At 34.0% G+C, this 15889-nt stretch overlaps 1 protein-coding gene across 4 annotated transcripts in view; it reads left to right on the top strand.

Moving 5' to 3' along the window:
• Positions 1-15889, top strand: part of SPATA6 (spermatogenesis associated 6) — an 87991-nt gene that overhangs the window by 39271 nt on the left and 32831 nt on the right. For all 4 annotated transcript variants that reach the window (XM_090271621.1, XM_090271619.1, XM_090271620.1 and 1 more), the window contains exons 7-8: positions 3197-3490; positions 8291-8378. In XM_090271621.1, coding sequence (XP_090127747.1) covers positions 3197-3490; positions 8291-8378 — 382 coding nt within the window. The remainder of the gene's footprint in view (positions 1-3196; positions 3491-8290; positions 8379-15889) is intronic.

The raw sequence follows: 15889 nt of genomic DNA, 5'->3' as shown, positions 1-15889 counted from the left end.
ATCGATGTGTAGCCAGTTATTCCTTAAGGGACTCTTGCTCAGTTTGGCAAGCACACTGGTACTATCAGATCAAGGAAAGCTTGGATACTCCAGCCTAAGTACCTTCTATATTTTTGAAAACTGCCTTTAGTAACTGAGATACCTGGGTCTAATGTTCCATTCTGGTCTGACTTCTTACTGAGTCACGAGGATCATCTTGCTGCCTTGTCCACAGCTTATCTACTAATGTCTGGGCATCACTCATGTGGTTGCATTATGACGAGGTAACAATGACCAGCCTGTGATGAAGAGCCAGTAATGTACAAAGCCCAGAGGGCCCAACTGGGCAAGACTGGACCTACGATGGAAAGACTGGAGTATTAATTGACTACATTATCAGTTTTAGAGTAAATTTGCTGAGGATGATAACTGTGACTTAAGCTAAGAAAGGTAACATAGAGTTATAAAATTATCAAAGGGATCATTTAATTTAGCATGATATTTAATACATCAGAGTTTGGCCATAGTTATTTATCTTTTTTAAATGCAAGCTGAAGCATAGCTATTAGAGTTTCTAACAAGCCATGCTTTCCAAATGCAGAGATGTGTTTCTGACTTGTTTTTGATATATACACTGCAACTTGTTGAAAATTGTGAGTTGTTACAAATATTTGTCTTACCTGGGCTCAGACAAAATGTTTCTCTCCACATTAGGATATGCCCTTCTGGCGGATGGATAGAGAAGTCTCTTTTTGTCTGGAGTTTAGCAATATACACAGAAAAGTATATACATTCTAGGTGTACACAGCTTGGTGGAAGGGTCCTTTCTCAATATAAAACTGGCTCCCCATTAATAGCTTCCTTAGACTTCGGAAATAACATTTTCCTCTGTAAACTTCTGGGAAGACTCTTTTTATCTTGCTGTTTCAATGTTTGTCATTTGTTCTTTATTGAGCAGAGATGTAAGAAAGCAGGCTTTGGTGTCAGACAGGGTTTAAGAAAATATGCTTTAGAGTCAGACAGATTTGGGTTCAAGTTCCTTATATGGTTGCTTTAAAGATTAAATTAGAGAATATATGTGATGTACCTGGCACATAACATTTAATTAATGAATTTTGCGGCTGTTACTATGTTATTTTAATTAAGGTAACTAGGAGAGGTCAGAGGCAATAGTTGAAATAGAAAATAGAAAATGTCTGAGTAGGCACAACAGAGCATATACATTCACATTAAAATTCTGAATGTTAACAGCTAGAATTTTAATCTTATTTGACTTTATTTGAGAATGTGATCAATCTACTTAAAAGTAAGTATTAGTTACAATTAAAATTTTAATGGCTATAAAAGCAGCATTTTCAGATTTAAATATAAGAATAGGACAAAACATTTTTTGTTAAGAGACAAGTCAGTGAAGTCATAAAAGTTATTGAGATTATTGAGGTTTACAATACTTATAATGATCTTTATTTATTTTGAAACTTTAAAAATTGGATGTTTTGTCACCAATTGAATGGACGAAAAAATTACTGTGATTTTTCTGGAATAAAACTTTTTTTACTTATTTTTGCCTAGTGCAAAGTAGAATTTAATATTAAATATCGATAGGAGCTTTATTAATATGCTGGTTAATATGTCATATCAAGTAACTTTCGCTGTATAAAAGGCCATGATGACTTAGTCGCTTAAAGCAAATTGTTTCTCACAGTTGTGTGGATTAGCTGGTGAGTCTTTTGGTCTGGACTGGCTAGGCCAGGGCTGGCTGATGGGGGATGGCTTCATTCACAGGTCTCAAAGTTGGCTGCCTTTTTGGGTCAGGGAGGGACTTGACATTGTGGACTGAGTCAGTGAGAGGGCAAGTAACAGATTTAGTGAGAATAAAAGAAGCAGGTTGAGGAAACATTTTGGTGAGCAAGGGATTTTCAGAGTTTGGGGTGCAATGGATCTGCCTAATGATGAAATCTAAGACAAAGTACAAGAAGATAATTACTTAACGCTGAGAAATAGGAAGTTTCAGTCCATGGTTTTGGGGAGATTCGTTTCTTGAACATTTTGTTAAACCTCCAGATCCTTTCATGTGCTAACATTCCTGCCTCTGTGAGTCAGTGTGATGTCACAGAGGTAGATGAAATGGGATGAGGTAGAAAAATTCTGCATTACTTGTTGTAGTCATTGAACAAGGTGGGAGGAGGTTCAGGAGCATATCAAGAACTATAGAAGAAAGAAAGATGATGAAATAATCTGATGCTGCTGGTTTGTATGAACTCATGGACTTATTTTTCCAATTAGGAAAATATAATGTATTTTGTTTCCCGTTTATCTACCTCTTAAAAATATTTGACTCTTCTCCCTTTTATTTCACATTTGTATTTTATTTTTATTTTTTAGAATAGATACCTTTAACAAGTAGGGAAGAGGATAGAGAAAGTAGAGAGTGGGGTAGGATTGCTATTTTTGTTTAAGTAATTAATATTAGGAGGACATTCAAAGATTCTTAACTGCCATTTTCTCTAATATTGGAAAGCTCATAATTCTAGATAATGAGTAAAGAGGTCTTATTTACTTATAATTCAATTTTTAATGCATGTATAAGAGACTAAATAAAATTTATCCTAATGCAAAAAATTTTAGAAGTATTACATTTGCTTTTCAGAATTTTAGACTGCTAACCATATTTTTTGAAGTTAGAATATTAGTTATTTAAGTTTGTAACATATCTTTTATACATTTTTACTTTTATAACAGTGTGGAACCAGAATTAAGATGGTATGGTTTTCTGTAATTAAATGATAAAGTTATAGTTTGGAAGCAATCTTAAAATTATAATCACTTTGTACAATCCCCAATTATTTGAATACTTAATTATAAATAATAAATAAACATTAACATTAATTTTTAGTATACTGAAAAATCATTTTTCTGACTTTGTTTCTTAGATTTTTCAAATGATTAAATATTAAACTTTCGTGTTTGTAAAGTACTTGTTAGACTTAAGAAGGAAGTTTGATACAGTATGCTTTATTAACTACTAAAGAGTAATGTAGGGGAATATGGGTTTGACTTTTCCAAGGATCTGCACAAATAGGAAAGCTCATCTGGTTGGCTTAAATTATATGTGTCATCAATTGCTTTTTAAAAGTGTGTATCTCTATCCATCCATCCATCCATCCATCCATCCATCTATCTTCTACCCAAGTTAATTTTTATTTTTTATGTTTAGGATAAATATCTTTACCATACGACTCCAGTTGAAAAATCACATAGCAGACTGCAAAGCAGAACATCAAGATCACAAAAGAAAAAATCCAAGTCACCTGAGAGAAATAAATATTGTGTTAATGCAAAAAACTACGAACAGCCTACAATATCTTCCAAATCACACTCTCCATCTCCCTACACAAAAAGAAGGATGTGTGAGCTATCTGAAGACACCAGGAGGCGGTTGGCCCATTTAAATCTGGGGCCGTATGAATTCAAAAAAGAAACAGATAAACCTCCATTTGTGATTAGACATGTATGTGTTCTCTTAAACATTTCCATTTGAAACTGATTTAATCTTTCTTTCACAAAAATAATATTCTAAAACTTCTTTCAACTTCTAGCCTGTGTTAGTTTTGTGTCCTGAATTGTTAGCATAGCAATCTACAGTGGAAAATTAACTTAGAACAAAATGCCAGTTTTTTTTGCCAGTCTTTAAACCTGACAACGATCAAGCTCCAACATCAATGGCATGTTAAATCCTCTAAGTACACATTTCCTTTCTTCTTATACAGTGTACAGCACATGACTTTACAGATTGAACTTAGATGTAACTGACGTTAGTACTAAAATGGCAGAGTAGGGTTTTAAAAGAGGACCAAGTTTTCTTTATGAAAAGGAAGACCTCCCCACCCCTAGACTTTTTAAAAATTATAATGGAAAACGAGTTTCCCTTGAAATTATATTCTGTGGGTCAACCTTATATAATGAATGGACCTTTGAAGCAAATTGTTATTTGATGGGGGTGGAAAGGCCTTTGAAAGTGAAGGGAGTTAAGGGTAGTAGCGTAGTTCTACTTTTGATGTGCTTTAAGTTTAAATTATTGTGATTACATTTGTCTTATTTCTGTAGAATTTATAAGTTCTAGTAAGATTTTTTCTTGTGGTTGTTTGTGTAAACAGTATCCAGATAATGTTCACTTGCTTGTTTGATGGCAGTTTCAGAGTGCTTTTAATTTTTATCTGTCCTCAATTGTAAATTGGATTGAAATGCAAGGACCTACTAGGTGCCTATGGACAAAGATAACCAGGAATATTTACGGGGTGGGGGAGGGGGGCGGTTAGCCACATAAAAATTGTTTAAGGAAATAACTGCTCTTTAAATGTTTATTATATTGTTTTTCACATCACTGTTCAAAATAGAATAATTCTAATATGTCTTGTATAAACTTTGACATTTGTATTAAAGTGATTTTCCTCTTAGCTTTCTAATGAATAGAAAGAAATGCATACTTCCAAGTCTGTAGTTAGAAAATTGTTTATTTATTGTATAGAAAATTGGATTTTTCCAGTTGTATTTGTGAACATAGACATGTCTTCCCCCGCCATTGCAATTTGTGATTTTAAAAGCATTTAACAAATTTATGACCAAACATTTTAATTTGGTACATGCATATGCAAAATGTTAACACTTTTAGGAAACACATTCTAGTTTTAGATACATTGTATGAAAAATAGCCTTAAAGATTATGGAGCAGTTTTAATAAATCACTAGCATGTTCCCAAACTGGAAAAGCCATTCTGGAAGAGTTAAACAGCATTTTTTTTTTTTTTTTAATTTATCCAGAATAGGATTTTAGTTATGCAGAATAGGATTTTTTATGATAAAATACACTTAACAAAATTTATCATTCCATTCATTTTAAAGTATTTATTTTAGTGGCACTAAATAAACTAGTGGAAATATTATACATTCATATTGTTCTGCAACTCTTACAACTATCTAGTTCCTGAACTTCATTATCCTAAACCAAACCATGTACTCATTAAGCATTCACTTCTCATTCCTTTGTTTCTCCAGCCCCTGGCAACCACTAATCTGCTTTTTATCTCTATGACTTTTCCTGTTCTGCCAAATCATATAAGTGGAATCATACAATATTTGGCATTTTGTGCCTGGCATTTTTCATTTAGCACAGTGCTTTTGAGTTTTCATTCATGCTGTAGCACATGCCAGTGCTTGATTCTTTTTATGGCTGAATAATTCATGTATGCATATGAGGTCTGTCCGGAAAAAGTCCAGCCATTAATACAATGAGAACAGTTTGCATGATGACATCAATGTAACCTGGCAGCCAAGAAAAGTGGAATGGAATACGCATATGTGAACAATGACAACTTCACTCTACTAGTCAGTGGGGGCAGTAGACGCTGTTGAGTGAGCATGTGTACTGAGCGAGTAGAGCAATAATTCTGCATCAGATGTTACAATAAGCTTGAACATTCCTCCATGGAAACTATTCTGATGATTCAGAAGGCTGCAGCTATGGGCTACTGGTGATTGGCAGCTTCATCACAACAACACGCCTGCTCATGCATCATGTCTTGTGCTGAGCTTTTGGTGACACATCAAATCACCCAGGTGACTCAGCCCCCCTACAGCCCAGATTTGGTGCCCTGTGATTTCTGGCTTTTCCCAAAACTAAAATCGCCTTTGAAAGGGAAGAGCTTTCAGACCATCAAAGATATTCAGGAAAATATGATGGGAAAGCTGATGGCTATTGAGAAAATGTGTGAGGTCCAAGGGGCCTACTTTGAAGGGGACTGAGGCATTATTGTCCTGTGTACAATGTTTCTTGTATCTTGTATCTTTAATAAATGTGTCTATTTTTCATAGTACATGGCTGGATACCTTCTGGACAGACCTCATATGTACCAAATTTTGTTTATCATCTGCTGATTGGCATTTGGGTTGTTTGCACCTTTTGGTTGTATGAACAGTGCTTCTATGAACATTTGTACACATGTTTTTGTTTGAATACCTGTTTTAATTCCTAATTGTTTTAATATCTTGAAGTGGAATTACTGGGCCATAAGGAAATTATTAAACTGTTTTCCACAGTGGTTGCCCCGTTTTACATTCTCAGCAGCACTGCATGAGGGTTACAATTTATCCACGTTCTCACCAACACTTGTTACTTTGCGTTTGTCTTCTTTTTATTACAGCCATCTTAGGGCATGTGGAGTGGTTTCTCATTATGGTTTAGATTTGCATTTGCCTAATGACTAAGGATGCAAAGCATCTTTTCATGTGCTTACTAGCCAATTGTGTATTTTCTTTGGAGAGAGATCTATTCAAGTTTTTTTTTTTTTTGTCCACTTTTAAATAGGTTGTCTTTTTGATGCTCAGTTGTGAATTTTCTTTATATATTTCGTATTCTAGAACTTTTATCAGGTATAATTTTTTCTCATTCTGTGGCTTGTCTTTTGACTCTTCTTAATTTTAATTTTTAAAAGTTGTGGTAAAATATACACCATATAAAATGTACTATTTTAATCATTTTTTAAGTGTACAGTTTAGTAAGATTAAGTACATTTACATTTACATCACCACCATCTGTCTCCAGGACTTTTTTCATCTTGCTAAGCTGAAACTCTGTATCCATTAAACAGTAACTTCCCACTCCCCTTTCCTTCAGCCCCTGGTAACTACCATTTCTTTCAGTCTTTATGAATTTTACTACTTTGGGTATCTCAAATAAGTGGAATATACAGTATTTGTCCATTTGCGACTGGCTTATTTCACTTAGCATAGTATCATCAAGGTTCATTCATGTTGTAGCATTTGTCAGAATTTCCTTTTTACAGTGGGATAATGTTCTTTTATATGTATATGTCACATTTTACTTAATTATTTGCTGATGGACACTTGGTTTGCTTCCACATTTTGGCTATTGTGAATAATGCTGCTGTGAACACGGTGTTCCCTGCTTTCAGATGTTTTGGTTAGATTCCCAGAAGTAGAATTGCTGGGTCATATTATAATTTTACTTTGTATTTTTTGAAAAAACTCCACACTATTTTCCATAATAGGTACACCAATTTACATTCCCACCAACAATGCAAATGGGTTTCAATTTCTCTATATCCTCATCAACACTTATTATATTGGTTTTTTTCCTATATAGTGATCCTAATGGGTATGAAGTATTATTTCACGTACTTTTGATTTGCATTTCCCTAATAATTAGTGTTGTTGAACATTTTTTTCATGTGCTTATTGGTTATTTTTATATCTTTTGTAGACTTGTCTATTTAAGTCTTTTGCCCACTTTTAATTGAGGTTTTTATTAAGTTGTAGAAGCTTATATATTCTGCATCTTAGTGCCTTATATATCAGATTATTTGCAAATGTTTTCTTTTATAGTTGTCCTCTCACTCTCTTGGTATTATTCTTTAATGCACAGGGTTTATAATTTTCATGAATAGAGCTGTCTTTTTACACAGATTTATATCACTCTGATTTTTTTATTTTGCTTATTATCTATAAGCTATAAAGCACTCAGCGTTCTGGGCTTTGAACACAGCTAAGTAAAGACACTGTTTGAATTCAAAATCTGTATGCTAAAGAGATAACTAGCAAATGACTAATCTTTTTATTTTATTTTTTTAGTTTTTAAAAGTTTTATTTAATCTTTATTGTATTTTTTCCATTACCATTTAGTCCTCTTATATCCCCCGCCCCTTAGCAGTCACCACACTGTTGTCCATATCAATGAGTCCTTTTTCCTTTTTGCTCAATCCCTCCACCCCCTTAACTCCCCTGCCCTCACTGTCATCTTGCTCTCTATCTATGAGTCGGTCGCCATTTTCCTTGTTTCTTCAGTTGTTCATAGATTCCACATAAGAGTGAAGCCATATGTATTTGTCTTTCTCTGACTGGCTTATTTCGCTCAGCATAATGTTCTCCAGGTCCATCTATACTGTCACAAAGGGTAAAATTTTCTTCTTTTTTATGGCCAAGTAGTATTCCATGATGTAGATGTCCCAAACTTTGTAATGGAAAGCAGACTAGGCAATGGAGTAATAGGTATTCAACTGTATATCTGTTCAATTAAAATATATATAATTAAACATTTCTGGAGTTTTTATCAATTTTGTCTAAAGCCAAACAGCAAAATACTCAACTATGCTCTGACTTTGAAACATGCCTGAACCATATGGTCACTTCCGTGGTTACCTGAAGATATGTGGTCTATGTAATTTAGTTGATTTTCTGGTGCCATGGCACTGAAAGGAGACTTACACTGTTTTTCCGCTTTGAATTCTTCTTCTAGGTTGATCCCCCAAGTCCCAAGGCTGATACTTTATTTGGATCTTCTGGCAGAGACTGTGAAAGAGACGGATGGTCCAGGATGCACAGTGGTGAGATACCAGTTCTTTCTCTTGCTTTATTGCCTTGGCAACTGTCAAGCCTTTCACTTGGCGTCAGTTAACAAAAACAGAATCTTTGCTGTATTATTGGATAATATGGTATAGTGCTACTTTTCATAACTTGTGGGACACACCCATATAGGTACTCTCTAAAAATAATAGAATTTCTGTGCTGCTATAAACCATTTCCCTCTTTGAGATACAAAATAGTATTATCTTCTAGTAAAAACAACAACTTGATTATGTTTTGCTCAACAATTTCTAAATTTATTTGACCCTGGAGCCCTTTTCTCACCTTAACATATATTAGTTTGTGGAACAGACTTTGGGGAATACTGTAGTAAAAAGAGATCAACGATATAGTTTTTGGATGGACATTCACACATATATTTGAATATTTGTTCTGCCACTTATTTACAAAGTAGGGTTTCTTGAATCAATTCTTAACTACTTTGATAATCAGTTTTTTTAATCAAAGAATGAAGATAACATGGTAATTCTTACCCTGTAAACTGTGCTAGTACACTGGACTTATAAATATCAGCTGCCATTGTAATATATAAATAATACTTATCAGTTTTATGTCTGAAAAGATAACATCCTTTAGGTTTAGTTTATGACTATATCTTTAAACTTTAGTCCTAGTCCTAATGGTTAGATAAGTATTTTCTTAAGTTCAATATGAAGGTAATTTTTATGAAGGTTAAATGAGACTGAATATTTAAGGATACTTGAGTGTTAAACTGAATTGGCTAGTCTAGTCAGCTCAGCAGGCATTCACCAACAGCCCTTAAGTTAATTTACTACACACTAACAAAGGCAGAGAAACAAAAATGAGACACTGAAAAACATAATCATGACATGCTGTGAGCTCTTTCTCTTTCTCCTTCTATACTGTAGTGTATAATCTCTTTTTATTAAGTGGGGAAGTGAAGCATTCTTCTCAAAGAACATTCAGAGTTTGTGCTCATTTATTTTGCTTTATTTTTTAGCACTGACAGGGAGATAGATGTGATAATCAATGTTTTTTATACCTAGAATGTCAGATTATATTAAATTAGGAAAAGATGTTATACTCTATGTCTTCTTAGAAAAAATTTATGGACATGGAAAAATGATCTTTTAGAACAAGAAGATCAGAAGTAACTTCAATATAGATGTTTATTTGTAAGATGGTTTTAGAATACACTTAAATGTCTGATTTTTCTTGACAGTTATATATTTTTTGAATTTCAGACATACAGAAAAGTTGAAGGAATACAAAGAATTCTCATGCACCTTTCAGAATCCACACATACTAATATTTGCTTTTCTCTCTACTTCTCTTTATCTCTTTTCTCTCCTGCCTACATCTCTGTGTGTGTGCCTGTGTATAAACTTTTTTTTTGACAAGGATGTCACTATGGAATGAATTGTCTCCCTCCAAAATTCATATGATGAAGCTCTGATACCTATTTGCATGGTATATGGAGATGGAGCCTTTGGGAATTAATTAGGTTTAGGTGAGGCTATGAGGGTGGGGCCTCCTTGTTAGGATTAGTGCCCTTAGTAGAAGAGGCACCAGAGACCTTGCTTTCCCTCTCTGCCATGTGAAGACAAAGGTATGAGGTGGCTGTCTTCAAGCCAGAACAAGACCATTTACCAGAACCTGACTATACTGGTACCTGGATCTCAGACTTCCAGCTGTCAGAACTGTGAGAAATAAATGTCTGTTGTTTAAGCCACTCAGTCTGTGGTATTTTCTTATGGCAATCTGAGAAGACCAGAAAGATATTATCATCTGTGATGCAATTATCAGAGCAGGAAATTAACAATGGCATAAGAACAATAACTAACCTGTAAACCTAAATCAGATTTTGCCACTTGTCCCTATAATATTTTTACAGCAAGAGAAGTCCCATATCATCCATAGCCTTCCGTTGCCATGTCTCTAGTTTTCTTTAACATGGACCAGTTTCTTAGACTTTCTTTGTATTTGACATTGATAATGTATTTAACATTGATAATTTTGAAGAATACAGGCCAATTATTTAGTAGTATGTCCCTCAATTTGGGGTTGTTTGATTTTAATTTCATGATTAGATTTAGATTATTTGTTTTTCTTCAGAATACAACAGGAGTGTTGTGTTACTCTCAGTGCATCATGTCAGGAGGTATGTGGTGTCGCTTTGTTACTGGCGATATTAATTTGCTCACTTGATTAAGGTGGTTTATGCTTTGTTTCTCCATCATAAAAGTGCTATTTATTTTCTTTGTAACTATGGGAAGATATCTTGAAACTATGTAATATCCCGTGACTCCTCAACTTTGACTCCATTAGCATACATGATGATTTTTGCCTGAAACAATTTATTTCTGTGATGTTAGCCAAATAGTGATTTTAAAATATTTTATTATTCTTTCTACATTTATTACTTGCCTTTCTACTATAAAAAGTTTCTTTCTCATTTCTTTAATTTCCTTGCCTCTATTCTTCGACTATATTTTTTTCCTGCCTGACAGTTGAGCAGCTGTGATTTGGGTTTTCATAAGCTATTTAAATGCATATGAGGATTTCTTACGACAGATTCTCTAAAGCAGTGAATTTTCACTTGTGACTATCTTACTTTAATGGAAATCCTTCTTGAACACTTTTTGCCAAAATATCTTGCCTAATAATTCTTTTAAAAAATATTTTGTTATTTTTTGGTTTTGAGAGAGAGAGAGAGCGAGGAAGGGGACAAGGAGAGAGAAACATTATTTGCTTCTCCACTTACTTATGCATTCATTGCTTGATTCTTGTATGTTCCCTGCCTGGGGATCAAACCCTCAACCTTATGCCTAATAATTCTTAAGTTTTTATGGGAAATCATTTTTATCACCATTGATTGTTTTAGTCTTCATAATAATCATATGAAGATGAATTTAACTATTTTCGATTAAGAAAAATGACAGAGACTTAGAGAGTTTGATCTGTTGGAGAGCTACAGAATAGCCATGGTCAGTCTAGAATGCAAGTCTTTTAACCCCAAGTTCCTTCTTTACCACTGCTCTACTACTACTATCTCCACATTGATTCAGCTGCCTTTTTTAGATAAAATTTTCAAGCACACTTCCTCTGCCTGGGATTTCCGTGGCATGTAATTCTAATTGTAATTTGTGCAGACTTTTTGAAGAAATTCAGTGTGTCTTGTACCTCAAGTATCTTTGGAAGCTTTATCCAGTCATTTGTGTATTTTGAAGAGGAAATCAAGGGTGTCGTCCTGGCCTCTTGTCATTTGCTTAGAATTTAGGAGAAATGTTAGACTCTGTCTCCCCCTTGGAGGAAACTTGTCATATTCTCATCAATCAAACATTCTTTTATGAGTTTTATTTCTACATAAGATTGTGATCTTTTATGAGCTTCTGCTAATTCCTTTGTTTGGTGGTTATTATTTGTAAAGTAAAATACAGAGTGGGGCTAAAGTAGGTTTTCAGTTGTCTTATGAAAAAATAATGCAATAATTAATAAATAATAATACAAGAATAAACACAATTTTATGTACTCACAGCTGTAAACCTACTTTTGTCCCACCCTGTAAATGGGAAATAATATTCAAATCCTAATATGTCATATCTTGAACAAATAGGAATACATGGTAATATTTTAATGTTTTCTGAATAAAATAGCATGTAGTCATCATGTGTATATTTATTAGCAAAATGTCTCATTTATTTCAGCTTTTATTTAAATGTATCCCTCCTCCTTTTAGCAGTAGACAGCTTAGTTTCTTTATTTCTGTTCTTTATTAAACATTTTAATAGGTTTATTAAGGTAAAATTTATCTATCATAAAATTTATCTACCATAAAATTTACCTGTTTTAAGTGTAGAATTAAATGATTTTTAATAAATTTGCACAATCCATTTTTAGAATATTTCCCTTATCCAGAAGAGTTTCTGTATACCCATTTGTGGTGACTCTGCATTCCCACCTCAGCACCTGGATTGTTCCCACTTCTTGGCTATTAGGAATAATATTGCTGTGGACATTTGCACTGAAGTCTTTGCATAGACATGTTTTCTTTTCTCTGGGACAGACACCTAGCAATGGAATTGCTGGTTCATATGGTAAATTTATGTTTACCTTGCTAGGCAATTGCCCACTGTTTTCCAATGTGGCTGCACCATAATGCATTTCCAGCAGCAGGGTATGAGGTTTCTAGTTTCTCCACATCCTTGTCAACACTTGTTACTGCTATTTTTTATAATTATTCTAGTGGGTACGCAGTCCTATCTCACTGTGATTTTAATTTGCATTTGACTAGTGACAGTGAGTGTTTTCTGTGTGCTTATTAGTCACTTATATGTCTTTTTTGATGATCATCACTCTTCTAGTAATTGGTAAGCAGGACACTTGCTGTTTCCTGAACTTCAGACAAGAAAAAAAGTGAGGGGGAAAGTCTGAGACTTTTGCTACTGGGACTTTGACAGCCATAGATAGAAAAGATAAAAATATTAGAGGTCAGAATAATCATTTTCAAGTGAATACATCATAAGTGATCGAGGTAGAAAACACTTTGTTATGTGCCTTTCCTGTTTAGAAGGTTGGATCCTGTGAGAGATACTAAACCCTGGTTTTATTTTACAAAGCTGTATGTGTTAGCTTTGTTTCCAGTTATTGGGACTGACATATGGCAAATGCATTGGCCCTATTCTCCATGGTGATTCACAGGAGAGCAGAGGCCAACCTCAGAATGTTCCATCGGCATTGGCATAGCAGTAGAGTAAGTGCTGATAAAGGACTCCGGGGTCCTGCTCTTTGAAGGTTTAAATAGGTGTATACATTCAGCATTAGGTGTTTTGCAGTAGTAGTAGCACTAAATACCAGAATGGGATTTAATTTCTTGAAGTTATGAAAAAGGAAGACAACAGTGCCCTTCTTACTAGGGTATTGTGGAGGTTGCCAAGATCAGGATTGACTTACGGAGAACACGTAGCAGCAATAATTAATTATTAGTATAGGGCTCAAGAATTACTTTGATAGAAACAATGAGTTGGTATAGAGTTGCCGAGTTTTAGATTAAAGCTTTAAGTCCTTCTTTCTTAAAGTCAGGATTGGTCCTTCAGGACTGAGTCATATCTAAACCTAATGGGTGAAAGTCAGCTATGGAGAGAGGAAGGTTGCAGAGACTCTAAGTTATTAGGCTACTCCCAGTGTGCATGGTGACTTGAATACAAAATTGATTTTAATTTCTATATTAGATAGTTGCTAAGGAAATGTTTTGATGACTGGTTGCTACTTTTTGTTTTTAACATGTACTGTTAGTCACTACTTCATAATTGATTAATTTGATTATATATCACATCCATTTGGTTAACAAAGCCATAATATGATGTCATTTTTTAGACAAAGTCATTTTATTGTGTGTGCTTTTGTTTAATTATAAGGAAATCTATTCTTATATTAGTGGAAGTAGCACTGAACTAATCAAAGACCTCAGTTCCATTACTTGTTAGCTATATAGGAAGTCAACCTACTGAAGTGAAGAGTAGAAATACCAGTCCTGTGTATTTTATTAGTCTGCTTGGGCTGCCATAACAAAATACTGGAAACTGGGGGCTTACAAAAGAGACATTTATTTTCTCACAGTTCTGGAGGCTGGGAAGTCTAAGATCAAGGTGCTGGTAAGGTTGGTTTCATTCTGAGATCTTTTCTCTGGGCTTGTAGGCAACTGCCATCTCACTGTATGCTCACATGACCTCTTCCTCATGGTGAATGGAGAAGGAAATTGAGGGAGAGAGAGAGAACATGAATGTGTGCGTGAGAGCAAGCTCTCTGATGTTTCGTCTTATAAGGCCATTTTTGCCATCATGAGAGCCCCATCCTCATGACCTCAGCTAACCCTAATTATCTCCCAAAGGTCCAATCTCAGATACAATCAACGTTTGAACTTTGAGAGGACACAAACATGCCATCCATAATACCTATTTCATGGAGTTAATGGAGAATCACGTAACTGCTAACATTTCTTGAATGTGTTTTTTGCTAGTTGATATTCTAAGTACTTATACTTCATTGGTTAATTACTCATAGTACAACCCCAAGAATTTTAGATACTATTATTTATTCCAAAGAAACCTGAGATTTAAAGAAGTAAAGTTAATCAAGATCTCATGTGCACACACACACAAACAATCTGAAGTAGTTCTTTCTTCATACTTTCCTCAAATGTGACCATTCTTTCAAGCTCAACTCACCTTTTTCGTTCTTTGGAAAGTTTTTCTGTTTTTCTTCAACATTGAAAGATTGGTCTTGATATGACTTTTTAATAGTATTAATTGTCTGGATCATTCTGACTTTGTTCTTTTATGCTGCTGTTATTCAACTTTGTGTAACTTAACCAACATAATTTATGAGCACTTCACAACCATGGGCTGTGAGTCTTATCTCCTGCATTTAGAATATACCAGTAATTATTGGTAAAGGTGATTATATGTGAACATTGGGAAATGTCAGATCAAAGCAACAGATTAATTTATAAAAATGAAAGAAAATTATAAATCTGTCCAAATTAGGGTAAGTTTATAAATGGTTTGTGGAAAGCAGAACATATACAAGTGTTTTAATATATTGATATTGTTAATATTACATTGGTAACCACAAGTAATATATGCCATGTTCAGAAATTATTACTTTAATTTTTAAAGTTAGCATGTTTGGAGAATTAGGTTCAGTATCCTTATTCTTTCATTTCTTCTGCTACTTGTGGCCATGCTGTGCATTAGACTTTACAGAAGAGCTGAGCTGTGATTTATTTTATAATTTTGAAAAGCACTTGAAGTAAGTTGAATTTTTCTGAATTAAATGGTGAAATTTTCCTTGTATAAAAGACATTCATATTTCAACAATTCTTTATAAAGGTTCAGCATACTTGGAAAACAACATTTTGTACCATTAACAAAAGCTAATTAATTGACAGAATATAGACTACCCTAGGTCTCTATTCATATAACTTTTTTTTTTTCCTGGACAAAGCAGTTTGGAAGCTAAAATATAGAATACTTTTGGCCAGAATGTATGAGTAAGGAAGTAGAATTGTGAATTGTGGTTCTAATTTGCATGATTTGTCAATATCAAAGAGATTATAATACTTAAAAGTTGATTTTTGAAAGTTGACTCCTTTAAGTAATGAGTAAAACCCAAAATCTGAATCTATAACATAGTGAGCCTTATCTGAGGGAGAAATTTAGAATAGTTTTCTAATCTACTGTGCTATAGATACTGTGCTTGGGACTTCTATAAGCTGTATAATTTAATCATCACTATGACTCTCTGAGATAAAGTAAGCATTGCCTTCCTGCTCTTAAAAAGAGGAATGAAACAGATTAATTGTATAACCTGACCAAAGTAATATATTTGGTAAGTGATGGAATAAGAAATTGAACCCAGGCTTGCTGGACTTAGAATTCAATAGTAATGATCTTGATGATGGTGTTAGTAATAAGAATTAACATTTATTTTATTACCTTGCATGTACTAT

Source organism: Furipterus horrens, unplaced genomic scaffold (genome assembly GCF_987537825.1).
Source record: "Furipterus horrens unplaced genomic scaffold, mFurHor1.1.pri manual_scaffold_3, whole genome shotgun sequence".
NCBI classification, from domain to species: Eukaryota; Metazoa; Chordata; class Mammalia; order Chiroptera; family Furipteridae; genus Furipterus; species Furipterus horrens.
The sequence above is the reverse complement of the archived record's forward strand: the minus strand, read 5'-3'. Positions and strand labels throughout refer to the sequence as shown.